Here is a 21,055-nt window from a genome sequence, read left to right as displayed (position 1 = left end):
TCAGGAACACCAATATCTAAGAATGCAGTTTTGGTAATTTTATGTTTTCGCTTTCTTTAGTTTGGCAGCGTTGCTCAAACTTGCCATGAACGGTACAATACTTTGTGATATAGTGACTGGCTCGACACTTACTAAGTCTGTTGAATGTAAAATTTCCATCCTTTCCTGTTTTAGTGCATTTTGGCTCCTGGTTCGAGCATGTGAAGGGCTGGTGGAGCCACAGGGAGGAAATAAAGTTTTTGCACATGAGCTACGAGGATATGAAAAAGGTAGGAAAATCTCGTACTTGCAGAGGAAAAAAAAAAGTATTGAAACAGCACGGGTATTTATGGGATGGTGTCTGATTTCCCATGCACAAATTCACAAATCATCATTCTAATGTCTCTATTTGGACTTTTGCAGTTAAGTAACAAAAAAGTAATTGGTGGGATGTTTGAATTAACCTAAGCCACTAATAATTATTTACTCTAGCCGCATCCCCCGCCTTAATTGCTTTGTCCATCACAACAACTGAGATTACAACCAGCCATATGCAAATCAGCCTCGATCCTGCTCCAATAGGAACAGCCCAACCAGTACTGCCAAGCCAGCTCCTCTATGAACCAGAACACAAACAACCCAACACCATTTCTCCAACGCTTGGGCTTTTCGGTTGGGTGCAGCTTGCCTCCAGTTCAGAGTGGATCTGGCCTTTCAATTTGTGCTCGACTGTTTCTATTGGAGCAGGGTCAAGACTGCGTAAGGCTGGGTCCATGGTGTGCAAAATAAAGATGGATGGGATGTGGCCAGACATGGGTGTCTTGCTCACTGTACCACTGGAACCAAGTGATACATGATTGAAAAGCCCCAATTAAGGTGAAAACAGTGTTGAGTTGCTTGTGTTTTGGTTCAGGGAGGACATGGTCTAGTTTGTCCTGGCCTGAGTAATTACCAGTGGCCGAGATTAATTCAAGCATTACACCCATCACTTTTTTAATACTTCAGTGAACTTGAAGCTTAGCAGTCAAAGAACTGCATACCCATTTCTTTCAAAGAGGACAGTAATAGCCAATGAGTGGCAGACACCTTCATTAATGGCTTCCATCAGAGGGCACAGCTTACACCACAGTGAGGAACAAGTGCAAGCATTGAAACCAAAATAAGAAGAAGATAAAAGAAAACTTGTATCTTCTACAAGTGGAAGGCATATTCTTGTAATAAAAACCTGAAGAAAAAAATAGCCATCTGTTAAAATTGGGGGTCTCTAATTGGCAGAGGTAGGTACCTTTATCCAAGTAGGGACCCTTGCTTCTAGTCAGGATAAGGGGGATACACACTTTAGATAACCCCTGCTCACCCCCTTGATAGCTTGGCATGAACAGACAGGCTTATCCCAAAGGCAATGTTTAAATTATTTGTACTTAAAACACACAGAAATACAGTGATAACACCACAAATGAACACCATAACAGTTTAGAAAAATAAAGTATCTTTATCTAAACTCAACAAGATCAAAACGACAAGAAACCAACATACAGGTAGTAAAATAGCAATTAAAAACTGTTACTTCTAAAATAAAGCATGTAGAATACAAATAGTTTTACCTGGGGCTATTACGATGTTGTGACAGTAATAAATCGAAAGTACGGCGCCATAGGCGAGGTGTGCAGCGTAAGGCACGGAGTCACACGGACCCCCAAACAAGCAGTACCTTTGGATAACGAAGTCTATGACAATGCACAGCGTTGTGAAGGTGAGGTGTTGGTGCCAAGGTCGCAGCCGGCTCCCTGGCTGCCACTGGGGAGGCGTTGCGTCGTGTCCGCAAGGGTGCAATGCAGCAAATCCATGACAGGGAAAAGTGGGTTGCATCGGCGGTGAGGCGTCAGTTCTGGTGACGGTGCGAAGTCAGCGAGTCCGTGGAGTCACCCTTGGCGGTTATCGGTGCTGTGATAATAGGATGCAGGCACTGGCGGTGACGGAGTCAGTGCGAGCACTTACTTCTGGAAGGCTGATAACTGCAGACGTTGGCAGGTGTCGGAGCTGTGGTGCTGGCGGGCAGTGTGTTGTGCAGGTCACTGCATCATGGCTGCGGCGCTGACGGCATCCGAAATTGCCTTTCTTGCTTCTCTTGGGTTTCTTCCAGCTCCCAACAGCAGGAATAACCTCCAGAGGCCCACAACTGGAATTAGAACCACCTGCCAGGTCAGAACTCTCAGCAATAGAGTGCAGGGGAACTAGGGGTGAAGTCTTTGTGTCCCTGAGACTCGGAACAGGAGGGTAGCACACACTGGCCCTTGAAGATTCTTCTTCAATCAGGTTCACAGTAGAGCTCCAGTATTTATCCTTTCATTGGCAGAAGCAGCAACTGCAGGTCAACCCCACACAGCAAAGGGGCAGTACTGCGCCTCACAGCTCTCCCGCTCTTCTCCTTGGAAAATATTCCTTTTGAGTTCAGAAGTGATTTAAAGTTCTGGAGTTTAATGTCCACTACTTATTGCTCATTTTGTCTTTGTTCTTCTTTGTGCAAGGGTTTCTGAACCCAGTCCAAACCAGTTCTGTCCCCACAAGTGCAGTATGATCACAGGGGGAGGAGACAGCATTGTGCAAGGGAGGCAGACCCTATTCAGGTGCAAGGAAAACTCTTCCAACTACTCTAAATGCAACCAAGCTCCATTCAGCTCAGCTCTTAGTCATCCAGGAAGGGCCAGGCACACCCTAGCCCCCTAGTGGCTGTCCACAGTGAATGCACATCCCCAGCCCCTGTCACTCCAAAACCAGAGAGTCAATCCACAAACAGGCCGAGGTACACAGAATGGTTAAACAAGAAAATGACTACTTTCTCAAAGTGGCATTTTCAAAAACAAAATTTTAAAACCATCTTTACTAAAAGATGTGTCATTAAATTCCGAGTTCAGAGAGCCAAAACTTTATTTCTCTATCTTGTTCCAATGGGAATTTATTCTTGCATGATGTTACCGCCTACCTTCCATGTTATCATCATGGGGCAGATAGCCTTTCAGTTGTAAAAACGAAATACACTGTTTTTCACCATCATGACATGTCACAAACACACCAGTACATGTCCTACCTTTTACATACACTGCACCCGTCCCATGGCTAGGGCCTGGCAAATCGACATGGCAGTTTCAAACTGCGCACAGACACTGCAGTGGCAGTTCTGAGATACCTTTTCAGGGCTACTCAATCAGTGCTGCAGGCCCACTCGCTACATTTGATTAACTGTCCCTGGAACACTCAGTACACTTTACTAGGGAAGTACCAGTACATTTTAAATATGCCAATCAGGGACAACCAATTGTAATTACAATTTACACAGGGAGCACTTGCACTTTGACACTGATCAGCAGTGGCAAAGTGCCCAAAGCTTCTAAGCCTAGAATGACAAAGTCCAGTACATCGTCAAAAATACAGGACGTAGAGGCAAAAAGTGAGGGGAAACCATGCCAAAAATGCCAAGTCTAACACCGTCGCTTATAATTATAACTCAGCAGAACTGGTACTTCCTAGTAAAGAGGAGTACTTAGAAAATACACCAAAACCCTTTAATACACAGGACAGCAGTGCTTAGTTTGAGCTGGTGATTTCCAGTGCTCGGCACTGGCACTTAATTGTCAACACCGGAGCTTGTGATACTCTGCCGCAAGGTGGCACTTCCTGGCTAATTTAGAGAAGACCACAACAACGGTTAATTATTAATTCAATATACATTGAAAATGACTATTACCTGCCACACAAGCCATTCTTATATCTTTGGTGGCCTGAAATACTCCAAATTGTCACACTTGTTGAAGTGTGATATTTAGTAGTTGTGTTTTTGCTATCATTGGAAACATAGCAGGGGCAATTTGTGGTGCAAGCTGCAGTGGCCTCCAGACTAAAGCCCAGAATTCTTTTTTAAAACATTTTTTACATATAAAGCACTACATGTCAGGATAATCTTACTGGGACAAAGGAAAGGTATACCAGAATAGGTGAAAAAATAAATAAAGGAAAATGAAAGAAAAGAAACATTTACAAAATAAAGCACACCGGCGCTGGCACTGAAACTCTCTTTTGCATATGTAATCAGGCGAAATATTGTCACTCATAGTGCAAACCAGCCAAAGGCTGAAGTGAGATGAACTATTGCCCCATTCTGTATGCAAATGTATTTTTTTATTTATGATTTTTGATTACACAAGGCTGGCAAAACATCTAAGCTTGTCTCTACTAAACCAGTCCTAAAAGCAATACACGGTGCTAAATATCCTTACCCGTGCAGAGGATAGAGGGGCTAGGGACTACCCATTAGCTCCTTCGGTAAGTTCTCATTCTGGGTCACCCAGGCTATCATATTTCATATTCCCTTTTCATTTTATTAATTTAATTCTACTATACATAATCAATCAAATGCATGTTGTTCAAAATATATGAACTATTTAAATATACCACCAAGACAGTTAATACAGATTACTTTTTTATTGTTTTAAAGTACCCAAATCAATCAGTAAAAAATACTATTTCCTCAAAATATCCCTGTTGCAACCACATAACCCACCACAAGGCATAAGCCTTGAGACTTCCCTGCCAGACCCTCCTCTGTGCCAAGGGGGTGCCAAGATTCTTAAACCGAAATATGTCTATGCTTACAGTTGGCTTATTACCAGCTCCTGGGGTCAAGCATTCACTGGGGACCCAGTACCCAGACCCCACCCTCAGGGCTGGTGGCTCTATAGTTGTGACCCAGCATGTTTGCACTACCTCAAGAGTCCCAAGCGCCAAGTGGCTAATGTGAAAGACCATTCCTTCCTTCAAAATGGTGGGAAACAAGTTATCCACATGGGAGCATCTAGGGCTGGGCGTAGTTTGCGAAGTAGCGCTTCGCGAAGCTACGCAAAGTGCACTTCGCACTATGCGTAGCACTACGCGAACTGCGTAGAAGCCTGTTCGCACTGTGCAAGATGCCGTTTTCAATGATTGCACAGTGCGGACAAGCATCCGGCACTGTGCAATGAGAAACCTGACCTCCCCACGTTGAGAATCTCGCCGGGAGGTTTATTTTCCACACTCGCGATCAGCAACTTGATGTTGCTGATCGCGAATGAGGAAAAAGTCTCGCCGGGATGTCATTTTGCTTGCTCGCGGTCGCCAACTTGACGTTGAGGACCACGAGCAAGCAAAAAATGACCGCTGCGCTACGCTACGTGTGTTTGCACTGTGCTACATGCAGTTTGCGTAGTGCGAAGGAGCGCAAACTTCGCAAACTACGCGAGCGTAGCGTAGTGATTTGCCCAGGCCTACTCAGGATGGACCTATTGCCCATACCCACCAGTGGTATTTTTGGGCTTCTCGCTGGGTCCTGCCCCAGTGATTAAGGGACCCCATCTAAGCTGCCTCCTCCCCCACCCAAGCGGTGCACACCCCTGCAGGTGCTGGGAACCACTTACCTTATCAGATTCCTCCTCTGGAGGCACTCCACCTTGACGTATTCATTCTCCTGGAACATTTTAGATCAGTGGTTCTTAACCCGTGGTCCAAGGACCCCTGGGAGTCCATGAGGCCTACTCAGGGGAGTACGTGACTGTGTTAAAAAATTACATTTTAAAATTCATACACTAAAGCTAATACATTATATATAAATCCAGAAGCAAAATCAATAATGTGATGTTTTGTCTAAATTTGACTGTGAAGTAAATAAAATATTTCAATATTTTAGTATTTGTTTGATGTATACTTGTTTTTGTAGTTGTGAATATTGTTTTGAGGTCCAAGTCATAGAAATTGCTTAGGCTGGGGGTCCCTGGCTTCCAATAATGACTAAGTGGAGGTCCCTGGAATCCAGTCGTGATTCAGTGGGGGTCCACAGAAATCAAAAGGTTAAGAACCACTGTTCAAGACCAAGTAGATTTCAATCATACCGATCCATCCTCCTAGCTTCTCCTAATAGGAGAAAGCTTTCTCTCCCCGCTATATGCAGCACTCCTGTCTATGAAAGGCATTAGGAGCACCCACACAGCTCTTACTTCGTGCAAATAATGCCATTCACTGCAGTGACCCAGCCAACTACACTCACTCTGTATGCAGGCGCAACCATATCCCTATTTATTATAATACTAAACTATTTCCACAATGTATGGATTTGTGGGTAGGCTTGTCAGTGAGTAGTTTGCAGCAGAATTTAAACCTTATCCACCACAGTAAGCCATCATAGTCTTCCGAACAGAAATAGACATTGCTGCTCATTTAAAGTAGGGTGCTAAATCCAGGGCTCATACACCGGTTTGATGGTAGAATCACTGCATTTTTCATGTGTAGTATTCAATACAGGGACTTGGCAGCATACATTGCATTTTTTGAGAATTGCTGTGTTTGTGTGTTTTTCAAAGAATCATATCTCGCTGACCATATTACCTTTCGAAATCAGTGCCTCAGGTTCAACTATCTGCTAAGTCAATTAATGCCCATACCTACTCTAACTACCTTACTAAAAAAGGGGAACTTCATCTGATCATGTACTCCCCCATAAAACCATTATTACTTGTTCCAAGCTCATATAGGTTTTGAAGCAGATTTTAGGATTTGTAGCAGATTGGATGGGATTTTGTTGAAATATTAGGCCTGCATGGAGTTTATGCTGAGTGAGCAAAAAAACTCTGCTGTGCTATGTGGAGTTCCGCAAGCGGTGGAGTGCGCTTGGTAATGACTGTTCACATTCACTTTCAGCGCAGGGTGTTTGTCCTGCGCTGGAAAATCAACACAAACAGCATCATGCATAGCACAAGAGGGCGCCGCTTCTTTTCTGCCGCTCGAGTAGATTTTCTACCCGAGTTGCAACTTTCTCAATGCAAACAGAATGTTTCGCAACGCTAGCAGTTGCGACCACCCGCATTGAGAAATACGACCACCTGCTTTGAGAAATCACGCCGGGAGGTGGATTTTTCTTGCTCATGATCGCCAACTTGACGTTGGGGAGTGTGAGTGGAGAAAAAAACTCCGCTCTGCGGAACTGAGTTTTTTGGAACTCTGCGTGTTCCGTGGAGTGTGGAAAACTCTGCAAACTCCATGAGCACAGCGGAGTTCACTGGCCAAGCTTAGAAAATATCTCTTGTTGAATTGAAATGTCATGCCACCTATGCTCAGCTGTGCATCATTGCCACCACTGGTAGTTTTAACTTGGAACAAGATTTTGATGAATGGTTTATCACTTCACTCCAGCACCCTATGTTCTGAGCCTTGTCTCAAACCAAGCGAGTAAGATATACATTTGACCTCTCTATGCTTTCAGGATCTCAGGCACTCCATCGAGAGGGTATGCAAGTTTCTGAGCTGCCCGATGTATCAGGAGGAGTTAGAGGGCATTGAGAAGCATTGCACCTTCACCACCATGAGCCAGAACAGTATGGTGAACTGCACTCTGATAGCCCCTGAGATCTTGGACCACAACCAAGGAAAATTCATGAGGAAAGGTAAGCAACAGACTAAGCAAAAATCCCCTATGGGGATCATGGGAGGACCGGTAATCTCTAGAGCTCTGTGTGATGCCTCAAGCAACCAGCGGGATGCAGTACACAAGGCTTCCTGCACTAAGAAGCAGTTGTAAAAACACATTCTTATCTTTAGTGAAGCCAATAAGGAGTGTGGACACACATAATGAAGCAACCATAAGTGAGCATGGCATTGACAGAAAGGCCTCTTATACAGAATGTGGGCCCAGCAGTACCCAGATAGAGTGAAGGTCAGTTCAGCCTTACCAGATATGCAACTACTTATTGGTATTGAAGAGAATCCTAACATAATCAGTGAAAATGACAAGTAACCTGTTGCTCCCCTTTTGGCATCAAAATGCTTTCAGAATTTAAATTGTTTTGGGGGGAGTAATAATGAGTGTTTAGTCATCTTGCATGCATTAAAGTAGCTGTGAGATTCCAAGTGAAAAGTGCTGCTGCACAGGTACCATACATTATTTTACATGGGTCCCTTGCTTTTTATCCAAATAATGCGCATGTGTTAAAGAAATGGAATCATACTGTTGTGATTCAGCAATCGACATACATAGCTTTGGGTCAATATCATCGACATCACACAAGATGGCCATGGGTAGCAACTGCTGCCGGCCCCGGCTTCCTCTTTGGAACCCATGAAACCACTCTCATTAGCCCTAGTTTTAGGGACATGAAAGCAGTGACCAGGTCAGAAACAGGCATTAAAACCACGATTTACTTTCTGTAATTTCCACTTCTTTCATTAGCAAATAGAAGGCATTTAAGGACAAGAGTCAACCATGTGGTATCATTAAGGATTATTGAGGGTGTGCTGTTACCTCCTCTTTTCAGTGAACAGACATCCATGGACAATATCCCCATCCCTTTTCTTTTAGTTATTTGTTGTGCACAAGATTAGTTTTGGAAAACAGAGTATTTTGCCAAGTTCTGGGCAGCGTGAGGGCCAGACAACAAGATATTTGATGAGGGAATGAGGGCAAGCTGGGGTAGAGGGGCACAAAGGAAACACACGCTCCTTGTGCAGATCTTTAAAGGTAAGAGAGCAGAGGCAAAGGCTCCAGAAGAGCAGTGACAGAGGTTCTCCTTGAAGAGGTATCCTTTTTTTTAAAAATAAATATTTTTATTAGGTTAAGATGCAGTAAGGACAGAGCATTTCAATACACATATACCTAAAACCAATATACAGAGTAATAGATATAGCAATCAAGGAATAAATAAATGCACAGTTAGGATAAAAAACATACAATAATAAAAAGCTGTTCTTATGGGGTATTCTTTCAATTACACATCTTTAACATACAGCCACCTCTCATAATCTTGCCTCCCTCCAGTTTGTTATAGGAGCCCAGATGCGCCTACCAAACTCCCGTTTTTTATTCCCTTTCAATTCATATAGGCAAGATTCGACATTACGTATACCTAAAAGTCTAGAAAGCCACACCTGGAAGGAGGGAGCTGTGACATCTTTCCAGCCTGCCGAAATTAAGATCCTTAGTACGGTGTCTGACATAAAAGCTAGGGCTTCCTCTTCCTTCCCAAGATTCAGCATAGAATCCGTACCAAGTAACATCAGGGTCGGGGATAGATCGATCTTATGACCTAGCAGCCCCTCCCAGAATTTCATAATCTCTTCCCTTATTGGCTCTAACCGATTACAATGAAAAAACATATGTACGATATCTGCTTGACTATCATTGCATCTTGGGCATCTGTCATTTTCCCTTACGCCCCAGGCGAATAATTTTGCACGAGTATGATAGAGGTTAAAAACTGTTTTATAGTGCTGGGCACGTAGGTTAAAGGCCCAGAATATATTTTTATTCAGACATAGCGCAAGATCCACATCTACATCTGGATTTCCCAGTTTAATAGCCCAATTATGTTCAGTCTTCTCAATATCATCTTGGATATTCGTTAGGAGGTGGTTGTACACCAATTTAATCTTATTGCAGCCTCTAGCTAGTATATCGACTACAGGAATGTCCGCAGGGGCAGAGAGCTTTGGTCTTTGTGCCTTAAGGGTTCGAACTATTTGGCCATACAGAAACCAATGGTCGGCTGGGATGCCAAACCTACTTTGTAAAACTTCAAACCCAATTATCTTATCGCCCTCCAGAATATCCCTGAGAGTCTTAACTCCTAATCCTTTCCATAGCTGAATATTCCTATCTGCTCTCAACTGAGGAAAAAGGCTGGAGTTTCCAAGGTGTAAATATGAATGTATCTTTGAAACATTAAAAAACTTTAGAATAGATTTCCAGACCAGCCAAGCACTATACAAAGTCTTGAATCTTGCCCCTTTGTAAAATCTCTTTTCCACTTCACGCAACAGTAACCCTGTAGCCTTCCCCCCAGCAACATCTTAAAAATCGGGGGAGGATTCTGTACATCAGTATTTTCGGTTCCCGAGTCCAGCTCAAATTGGAAAAAGATGGATATTTGAATCAATAAACAAGACCTGTGGTAAAGTCTAAGATTTGGGAGGGCCATCCCCCCCTCTTCCCTAGGTAAGGACATTAGGCAAGTAGAACGCCTAACCTTCCCGTACTGCCAAAAAAATCTTATGAATGTGGATTCCGAACTTTTCATTGTTGTTTCATCTAAAAAAAGGGGGATGGCGCGAAACAAGTATAACACTTTGGGAAACATTAACATTTTTAATGCATTAACCCTTCCTACCAAAGAGAGGTGTAGGACATCTATTCTTTTTAGTTCGGCTTCTATGGATTTGATCAGGGGAGGATAATTTTCTTCAACAATACGATCAACTGAAGCATTGATTTTCACCCCTAGATAAGAAGCAGAATCAACGAATCTCTAGTCGGATTTAACAATATTTTTTGAGCAGATAATCTGAGTTTTTGATTCATTTAAAAGGTATCCCGACCGATGGCCAAAGTCCTTCGCCATCTGAGCTAGAGCCGGGAGCGCCTGCTGTGGATTAGTGGTGATAACCGCCAGATCATTGGCGTAAGCCAAGATTTTATGCGTATACCCATTAAAAATCGCGGGAGTTACCCTGGGGCACTCGAGAATTTACTGTATTAAGGGGTCGATATAAAGAGAGAACAGGATGGGTGAACAGGGACAGTCCTGACGCGTGCCTCTCTTTATATCGATTTTACCCGATTTCTCGCCCATCACCATAACCCTAGCTGTAGGATCTACGTAAATGGCTTTTAAAGCTTTAATAATTTGTTCGCCAAAACCCCTCCTGGCCAAGATACCCCAGAGAAAGCTCCAAACCACACGGTCAAAGCCCTTCTCTGCGTCGAGCAGGATCATGGCCATCTCCCCCCCGTGGCAGCCTGGACATCAAACAGTGTTATTGCTCTGTTTATATGGTCTGTCGTACCACGACCTGGGACGAATCCATGCTGCCACGGGGATACCACACCCCCAACGATCCTGCTCAACCTCTTTGCCCATATCTTGGAATACAGTTTTGTATCCAAATTAATTAATGAGATCGGGCAGTAAGACCCTGGTTTTTCACTTGGCTTCCCTTTCTTATAGAATATTATTATAATGGTTTCTTTCCACGAACCTGGGATTACCCCTGAGTACATAATCCCATTAAGCAGATCGACCAATAGTGGGGCAATTTCAGATTCGATCGCTCTATAGACCTCGAGAGGGATCTCGTCTGGCCCTGATGCTGTGCCGGGGGCTAGTTCCCGTAGTAAGGCTATGACCTCGCTCTGTGTAATGTCTTTATCGAGGTCTTCCCTAGCTGCATCATACAGACGAGGTCCACTATCCGGATACTCGCCTCTCTGAGTTCTAACACCGCTCGCCTCATCATAAAGCTTTTTATAAAAATTCTCGAAAACCCTCACTATATCCTTTACTTCGGTATAGTCATTCCCATCCTCCTCACAAAATTAAGTTTTTAGTTTTTTCCTGCCTTAACCGGAGGGCTAGGGCTCTACCGGCTTGCTTCCCTGTTTCATACCTTTTAGCCCTAGAGGATTGAAACTCGCTAATCGCCCTTTGAGTTACCTCCTTCTGTAGTTCTGCCTTAACCGCCAGCAGCGCATTTTGACTTTCGCTGCTATCCCCTTCTGAGGCAATAACCTTTACATGTTGCTCTTCGGCCCTTGCTAGTTTCTCCATCAAAACCTCAACCTTACATCTATCATCTTTTCTCAGCCTTGCAGAACAACTTATAGTTTCTCCTCTTAAAGCCGCATTGAAAGCCTCCCAAACCCCATTACGAGAGGTACTATATCTATTTGCTGCGAAAAATTTGCCCGCCCAAATAGTAAGATGTTCGACAAACCTCTTGTCGGCCAATAGTCTCCTTTCGAAGGTCCATCCTATCCTTTTCCTTTCAACCCTACCGAGTTCATATGACAATACCAAGGGGTTGTGATCTGAGATTAATCTTGGGAGTTTTGTAATAGATACTTTTTTAATCTCAGAAGACGAGATAAGAAAAGAATCCATCTTTGAGTACTTCTGGCCTGGGTTTGAAAAATACGTAAAGCCAGAATCTTTGGGCTCTTTCACACCCCAGACATCTTGGAGTCCGTGTGAGCTGATAAAAGCGTGTAATGCCCTAAAAACTCTGGGTTTACGCCCAGCATATACTGTTCCAGTTCCCCAATTTGCTGAAATATTTAGGTCTCCGGCTGATACTAGAGGGGAGGGCCAGCTGGCTAGTTCCGTTTCTAAAAAATCAAAGATCTCTGGGTCGTCACTGTTAGAGCCGTATATAGTGCTTAGTGTAAAACCTATTTCCAGTTCTGCTATGACCCACCTACCATTGCTGTCGGCTTTGACTTTTCTAGCATTTCCCAAAGTAGATCTTACTAATATCGCGACCCCCCTGATAGTTGAAGATTGGGTAGAACAAGCCACCAGCTCAAAACCATTAAGAGACATCAATTTCCTCTTAGCCCATGGGAGATGAGTTTCTTGAAGACAAAGGACGTCTATTTTATTATATTTGACGAAATATGCCAGTCTCTCCCTTTTTTTCCAGTCATTCATACCCCCCACATTAATTGTGCAAATTCTAATGTTCGCCATCCTGCTGTGCTATACCACCTTCTACTAGAAACTGACCCTTGATTGTATTTTCCTTTAGTGTCCCATTACTTTGTCCTATTCTGCATCGTTTCCCACTTTTTCCATTTTTCCCCCTGACCCCCAACTTTCCCCCTTCCCCACCCAACCCCTCCACACCCTTACACCCTCACCCCTACAAACCCCACTCTCCCCCCCTCCCTCCTCAAAGAGGCGCTCAGACCTAGTCTGTGCATGTGATGGAACACGAAGAAAGCAGTGAGAACTTAAAATAAGCCAATATTCATAAAGAGAATATAAAACAATTTTTAAGCCCTATATAACCCAAGTGAAAAACCAAAAATCCTTAAACCAAAGACCGGCCAAAGTCACACTGTCCATCGATTTAGCGCTATATGACAGCCAGAAGTCTTTTGTTTTAAGAGCAATATCAATTCGAGTATCAAAATTCCAGTCTATTTACCAACAGCGTCCAGATATTCCTTCGCTTTTATCTCTGAGGAGAAAAAGAATGTCCTTCCTTCATTGATGACTTTCAGTTGAGCTGGGTTTATCAGAAATGCCTGCATCTTTTTATCCTGGAATGGTTTAATCATCCCTCTTAATCGCCAGCGTCTCTCTACTGTCGAATGACAGAAGTCCGGTCGGACAAAAAATGTTATTCCATCACTGCTTCGCTTAGCGTTTGGCCTGGCTAAATCCGATATTGCCTGTCTGAGAATGAAGTTGCCAAGGAATATCAAAACAGCCCTGGGTTTGTCCCCCTCCTTCATGTTCCTTTTTATTTTAAAGGGAGTGCGATGTACCCTCTGCAGCTCCAGGGGCCAATTCCAGCTAGATAGTTCCGGGAATGCTTGTTGAAAGAGCTTGATGATGAATGCCCTAATGTCAGATCCCTCGGCTCCCTCCGGTATTCCCAATACCCTCAGATTGTTACGGCGTAGCCTATTCTCCATTTCTTCAATTTTCCATTGAATGTCCACAACCTGGGAGGATTGCGCATTAACCTTGGATACAGCCTGTGCAACTTCCGTCTCAGTAGAGACTATTCTGTCTTCTAAGTTTGAGACTCTATCCCCAGTATTTACGCAGACCTTTGAGAGTTTCCTGACTAGGCCTCACATCTTCCTCAATGCCGCCTGCGATTTAAGGTTGTCAGAGCTGGTTTCCTCTCTGTGAGCTATGGTTTCCTGGTGAATTGTCTCTAGCAATGACATTTGGGCGAATTCCATACTAGGGCTGTCCTGTAGCTGTATAGAGGTGAGGTGATCCCCACTCATTTCCCCTTTAGTATATGCCTTGCCAGCCACAACTGGGGCCTTTAATGCAGTTGCAGGGTGATCTATTTCCGAGTCACTCTCGGAGTCTGCATACGAGCTACACTCCTCGTCTTCCTCAGACCATCCGGCCGCGTCAGAGGCCGAGAAAAAAGCTTCACTTGAGGCAGATTCTATCCCATCCCCCACTGCGCCTTCAAGAACTGCTGATCCGTCAGCAGAGGAGTGAATATCTATCCCTGGGGTAGCTCCATTATCCAAAAATTCTGATTGCTCCCCCGCCACATCCTTTACCGGCAATTACGGGATGTTGGTATGTCGGCCTGAATCAGAGGATCCCAAGAGCTCATCCTTACTTTCAGGTGTTACTGTGGAATTACCAAGGATCTCCTTCCCCAGTGGGACCTCAATTTCGCCCTGTACCTCAGTATCATCACCGGCATCAATATCGTCCCTGACCGGGGGGGCCTCTGTAGTGGTTCTCTCCGCCCCTTTATTGTCCACCTCGACTGCTTTCTCCTTACCGGTTTTAGCAAACAGGTCTGCTATTGAAGCCGTTGCCAAGCGGGTTCTAGCTGCGGTCTGTTTCTTCCTTGGATGTTCGGTCGGGGGCGTTTGACCACCGAGTGTCTCTGTGGTTCCCTCATCTCGTTGGGTTTTCTTTTTCCCCGCGGCGGATTTCAAAGTCGGATTGTTTTTTGTAGCCATCGCTTCCCTTGGTGCCTGGCGCCGAAGATCAAACCCGCTCAGCTCTTCCCCGGATGAATTCCTGCTCGAGCGCTCCGCTCTGAGATCTGACCGCGGAGGCTGTACTGTCTGCAGCGGTCTTCGACCCAAACTCCTCCCTCCTGCAATGCCTCGGCGTTTCTGACCGGGTGGGAGAGCGGCAAGTGTGGACGCCAGCTCCCAGAGCAATTGCCTCGCAGATCCTCGACAGGACAAAGTTGTCAGCATTCCAAGAAGCTCGAAGGTAATAGGTATTTTCTCCTTTACATAGGCGCCAGATGACAGTACCTGGTTGTGTCTAAAGTTCCATTTAGGCTCCTTGTATTGCGAGTTCTCACTGCTTCCTCGTTACAACCACCGTTACGCAGCCGCCATCTTGCCGCTTCCTTCCGACACCGAGGAGGTATCCTATGAGTTATTTTCTGAAATGTGGGAGGGAGTCTGAGACTGACTACTTCCCAAGAGTAAGGGCATAGATGGACAATATTTGCCTTCACAAAAGAAAATGTACCGCTAAGGTCCATAAGTGGTCTTGAGTTTTTCTAAAGCACAACACAGAGGGCCCACTAAAGGATTTTAAAGGCTGAGCAATGTGTTTGTATTTGGATACCATTATATTTATATTTATGGACACACGTGTCCAGACACAGACAATTTCAGATAATCCTAGTATGGGCTGGACCATGATACACACTTGTGATGAGATCCATAGGTAGTGAGATGCCAGTCAAGGCTTTTGGCTGCCAGTAGGAAGTTGCCCACAGATTTCTAGTTAAATTGTAAGGTGGTAGAGGTCTGTGTTGACATGTAGCTTATTTGTCCAATAGTGCAGGCCACAATAAATCCTTTGCCAGGGAGATTCCAGTCATTGGGAAATCTGCTTAGGCAAGAACCTGAAATGCAGCCATCCCACTTCAAATAAGGTAGAGCTGCTCATGTGGTAATGAACCTTTTCCCTAAAGCTTAAATTAAGGCATGGTCATGTGTACTAGTGAATCTTTCCAAACATATCTGCATAAAGCTGTGGGTCACAAATGTCATTACTGTACCTCAGAAGTAAAGTAAATTAACAAATACATTGTACTTATTTTATCGACCCTGTGAATGAACTCCACTGGGCTGAATGGACTTCACTGGCATTTCAATCTGTGACCATGTGGAAAAACAGATCCCTACAGTGGATATATTATGCCACCAAGGCACCAAATCCAGACAGAATTATGTCTATTGAAGCCCAGCAGACAAATAATGTATCAATTCGTATTGCACTCAATTTCTAAGTATAACATCAAACCTGGCTATAGAGGGTGACTTTAGGAGATGTATGTATGAACAGGTACCTTTTGTAAAGTATTAATAGTTTAGTAGAGTGCTGTGGCACTGACAGATTGGGATAGGTAACAGTTAGCTACAAAATAGCAACAAAGACAGAGGCAACACCATAACGGGTGACCTCCGTTAGCTCTTTGCCGCACTGTCAAAATTGGAACAAGAACGAACGAGGCAAATCTCAGACACAGGAAAGCACACAAAGAACGATGGTGCACATGCATCAAAATAGGCAGTTGTGATTTTTAAGGAATCACAATTATAGAATCACAATTGCCTATGCATGTAGGAATCACAAAAAAATTGCAATTCCTACACATTCCTTAATTGCGACTCGCAAATTGCAAGTCGCAATTAAAAGAATGCGAGTACCCAATAGGTACTAGCAAATTGCGCATGCAATTTCAAGAGTGCAAGGGTGCCAAAAGGACACTGTTACACCCCTAAAATTTCCATTTTACCACATGTTGCGCACACACATGCGTAACATGGGACTTTCAAAATTGCACTTTAGTGCATTTTTCAAAGAATTCGCAAATTACCATCAACTTGAGTATGACGGTAATTTGCGATTCCTATTTGCAAAATCGCATTTTTTTTTTTAGGTTAATGCATTGCAATTAAGGAATCCCAATTTGCGATTACTTAAATTGTGATTTTTGCAATTAGGATGATGAATCCCAAATGCAAATCTGCAAATCTGCACATTTGTGACCGGTTTTTAGTTTGATGCATGTGGCCGTAGTGTCTTGGGTGAACTCCAGGGCTTTCCTAACAATGGATCTATGCATCATAGAGACCACGTAAAAGTTACCCTGCAATAAATTGATTGCCAAAGTTGAGTCCTCAAAAAGAGGAACCAGAATAAAACCTTCAGGCTCCTGTCAGTAATCAGACAACCGGGTTCAAGCACTAAAGAAGGGACATCAGTAGATACTGGACCTAGTAGGATCCTAATCTTAGGCAATGCAGTTGTTGCTGCAGAAAGCCTACTCTGTATTGTCAACATGGAAGGATCTTTCTCAGAAGCAACAGGTAGTAGAAAAAAAGGAGATAATGACAGAAAACTGGGCCTTTAAAGTTGCATCGCAATCAATTTTTGCAGAAGAGACACATATCTCACTCATGGGATCAGTGCGCAGCGTACTAAATGTTATTGCTACCTCCCACTATCATCACACCAGACTTCAGATTCGTATTTTATGCAATGCGGCTCATCCCTTCCTGTTCCTCTGTTATCCTCCTGTGCAAAGGAGAGCCCCAAGAGATGGATGAGGCAACCCCAGAAGCTCAACATAAAGTATAATGAGGCAGAAACACAGATCGGTAACCCTCAGGAATCCACAAGTCAAGATGTGCATGTCAAATTAAAAAAGAGGTAGTGGCACCACCAGGGAGTGGTCTGTTAATCAGGATCAAAAGCACTGTTGGACCGAGGCCCCACACTAATGAACTAGAGATGGTTATGCAAGATGACAGGGTCAAAGGTAACAAATGTCACTTTGGATCATTGATTCAAAGCAATGACCCGGCCTCCATCAGCTGGAGGTCCTCCGGCACAACCAGCAAGAATGAATAATTATACCAGAATGGCCTAAAGTTCACCTCACCATCCACATGACTGTCACCCAAGAAGTTCACCTCATGTAACCGTCTCTAGGATCTTAGAAACTGCAAAGATGAGAGCCTGGATGAAGGCTTTATGGTTCCACTGACTCAGTGATGACTTCTTTGACATGATGGAATCCACCATCTGCTTCAGGAGAAGGCGGAACCTTACAAAACACTGACTGCACAGATTGCGATGTGCCTCATGTTTGTAACACATAACTAGACAAGAGTTTAAGAAGTAACTCAATATCAAACTCATGATTAGTTTACTAAGTCGAGTCCAGGGCAAAGCAAACCCAAAAACGGTTGGACTTGGCAATATCACATACCAAAATCCTGAGGGTTTGCCTTCTGAAGAAACTGCTTTGCAAACCTTTAATACTTATAACTCAAATAAAGTGGAGAGTAAGTAGACCAACAGAGTTTGGGTAAAAGTAAGACTAAAAGTCTTTACTATAGATTTAGAAAGTTCATCAACAATTCTGAAAGTTTCAGCTAAGTGATGGACATGCTAATACGGTTATAAAAATAATTTCGTGCCAGGCACAATTCGGATTTATACAGTCTGAGTAGAACAATATTGGGCTCCAAATTAAAATCCTACATTTTTTGTCAGAGGCATTTAACCAATCTTATCAAAGACTAGGCAACCAGGTAGCAGGCAGAGGGTGCAGCTGCCATATTGCACTTCATAATGTGCTTCAGGAAGGACTGCATATTTTGCCACTTTTACAGCCATAGCCAAACTGGTAATGCAAGATTTTAATTTACAAACCAGATGAAACAATACTTTCAACTTCTATAAACAAGTGAGGAAGATTAAAAACAACATTTACCACCCAAGTTTAGTTAACGTTTATATCAAAAAGATAGTGTGTGGACTTGGCACACTCCATGATGGAAGTAAACACAATCATTTTCTCTGATATTGAATAATTTCAAGGCATAAGCACTGCATTTTCCTTGTTTTATTGTAACTGATCAAACGTGCTCATTTAAAAATCTATTCCTCTCACGTACACATACCAGACTATCATATGTACTGTTTATTCAAATAATTGTATAGAGCCATTAACACCCTGCATTTCACATCCTTGGAGTTCCATAAGGTAATGGTGTTGCTTGCAATTTATAAACTTATTTGCGGAACAGGACATCTCTTCTTCATAGACTTTCTAATATGGTATATAAATCTGCTCAACATATAGCAGTGTCCCCTGATTCCAACAGAGCTAACATAAAAACGTGTAGCTATCTTTCTAATAAACAATTAAAGTGGGCATTCCTTTCAATAACCTGAACGAGAGGGAAATGGAGATTCATTCAATTTGCACTTTCTAAATGCCATGTCACTATTTTGAGTGCCCAGTATCTACAAATTAATAATATAGTCGTAGCTGTTAACCACACGATGACAGTAGATCTACATCTTTAATTAATTAAAGATTCATTAAATCTCCTGCACAAGGCTGTGCCAAGCATAGTTCACAAAGAAGGATCTACCCACTTTATTGTACCTCCATGTTGTACCTAGGACTCATTTTTGCATTATCTTCATGATCTTTTTTCCGTACTGAAAACTTTGTGTTTCTTGACGAAGGGGTTCTACACACTTTATCTTGTCACCTAATTATAGGACAATTAGAAATGTTCCATAGGAGTGGTACTTCTTTAAGGTGTGGCAGTATAATTAAAGAAAATGTTATTTGAGTACCATGTGATTATAACTAACAGGTGTAAATCTGGCCCTGACATAACTGTCTTCCCTGTGCTTTTGAGTCAAAGCTGAAAGCATGATAAAAAAACAAATTTAACTTGGGACTCATTCAAAATCTAAGCATGTGGATTCTAAGGGTGTGGTTATTAACTGGGTTTTCCTGATGCTCCCTCGCTTCCCTTGATTTCAATGAGAAAATAAGATATTAGTATTTCATCAGATCCCTATCTGGTAGGGGAACTATATTATAATGTTCATCAATGAGTATTGATGGTTTTATCAATGTCCTAGAATGAATCCTTCCTCTTACAGTGCTACTGGTGTAACATGACTATGCATAGGCTGTTTGCATTCTAAAACAACAAGTTACATTATATATAAAATGACAGCAAATCTCGATTTGCCTCTGTTTTCACCAGGAACTCCGAGCAGGTACAACCTCCACTTTTTTCTTGATATTTTGTTATCATGAATGTTATGTTCTGCATCGGCTCAACTTTCTTTTTCCTCATGAACCAGAGATATGACCTGTAAGAATACACAAAAGTACAAAAAAGCATGATAAGCACACAAAACAGTTCACCACTTGTGATCTCACACTTGTGGAAAATGTCTGATTCGTCTAAGTGACAAATCAGCAACACCCCACTAAACAGACATCTTGTGGGGTAATAATTTCCAAGAGAGGAGGTAATATTTGGAAGTGGATTGAAAATGAATGCTGATTGACAACTATGTACGAGGCTGGACTGCTCACCACAGATATTGCTCCACATTAAAAGCAACATTTCAACCTACTAAAAGCAGCATAGGCGCATTGGTAGAGTTTGGTAGCACCTTAAGACAGAGAGGGTTCTGATGGAGGAGTACAGGTCATAAGAGGAGTGTTAGGGAGAGCTCTACAGGAAGTAGGTTGGTTGGTTACAATTTAAGCCTTAAATATCTCCCGGCAGGACAGCTGTACACTCACCTGTCTTGGCAAGCAGTACAAATAGTGAGATTTCTATACCAAGGAGATTTTGCAATTTCGTGCAGAAATGAAATAGAAGAAAACATTCTTATATGGTCTAAAAATCACCATCCTATGAAGTGACCTCTCACAAGTAATGTTTTGTGTGTTCATTTCTAGGTAATGTTGGAGACTGGAAGGAAAACTTCACCTTAGAGCAGAATGCACATTTCGACGAGGTATATAAAGAAAAGATGCAGGACCTGGACATCATCTTTCAGTGGGAGCTGGACTAACGTTTTGACTGGGCCATGAATGTCACTGCAGACCACAGCAAGTCCAGAGGGAAGACGTACACAGCTGAATGAATTGGAAAATTTTTGTATTATTATCTTTTGTAACAGGCACAAAACATCACAGAAAGATGGTGCAATAATTAAAAATCAGTAACAGGAGTTCCCTCGCATTTTCTACAAGTTACACAATACCCATCAACTGCACAAACTCATGTGCAGGTTGGTTGGTATATTTCAATATTGTGCAACATTAATTACTAGCTTCTTTGTAAGGCATATACCTTTAGTTAGGTTCTTCCAGTACTGTTATTCATACTAAGGGAGGGGAGAGAAGAAGGAGGTGCCATTGTTTTTTTTTTTAATCAAATGCATTGCCTACTGTTTAGGATGTGATTCAATAGGGCCTATTGCTATCCTTTTTTGTTAAATACAACAGGCATGTCTCATTCCCACCTCCCCATACATGCCGGCCGCTGCGCAGTCACGCCGCTGGCGTGCAGCAAGCCCTTCTGCGCCCGTCCAAGCCTGGACCGTGCCCTGCGCCAGAACCCCTGGCCCCCGCACCCGCCACGACGACCGCCGCCACTACAATGCCAGCACTCTGCATGCTCTCAAGCCTGAACGGACCCACAACTGCT

General features: G+C 43.1%; 1 protein-coding gene across 1 annotated transcript in view; it reads left to right on the top strand.

The window, feature by feature from the left end:
• LOC144799809 (sulfotransferase 2A1-like) overlaps positions 1-20,581 on the top strand; it is a 206,818-nt gene extending 186,237 nt beyond the window's left edge. The window contains exons 4-6 of the mRNA XM_078671382.1: positions 175-269; positions 7,265-7,445; positions 20,302-20,581. Of these exons, the coding sequence (XP_078527508.1) occupies positions 175-269; positions 7,265-7,445; positions 20,302-20,417 (392 nt within the window). The 3' untranslated portion in view covers positions 20,418-20,581. The remainder of the gene's footprint in view (positions 1-174; positions 270-7,264; positions 7,446-20,301) is intronic.
• The last annotated feature ends 474 nt before the right edge of the window (positions 20,582-21,055 follow it).

The sequence above is a fragment of the Lissotriton helveticus genome, chromosome 12 (assembly GCF_964261635.1).
Source record: "Lissotriton helveticus chromosome 12, aLisHel1.1, whole genome shotgun sequence".
Classification (NCBI taxonomy): Eukaryota; Metazoa; Chordata; class Amphibia; order Caudata; family Salamandridae; genus Lissotriton; species Lissotriton helveticus.
This window is presented reverse-complemented; position numbering and strand designations above follow the sequence as displayed.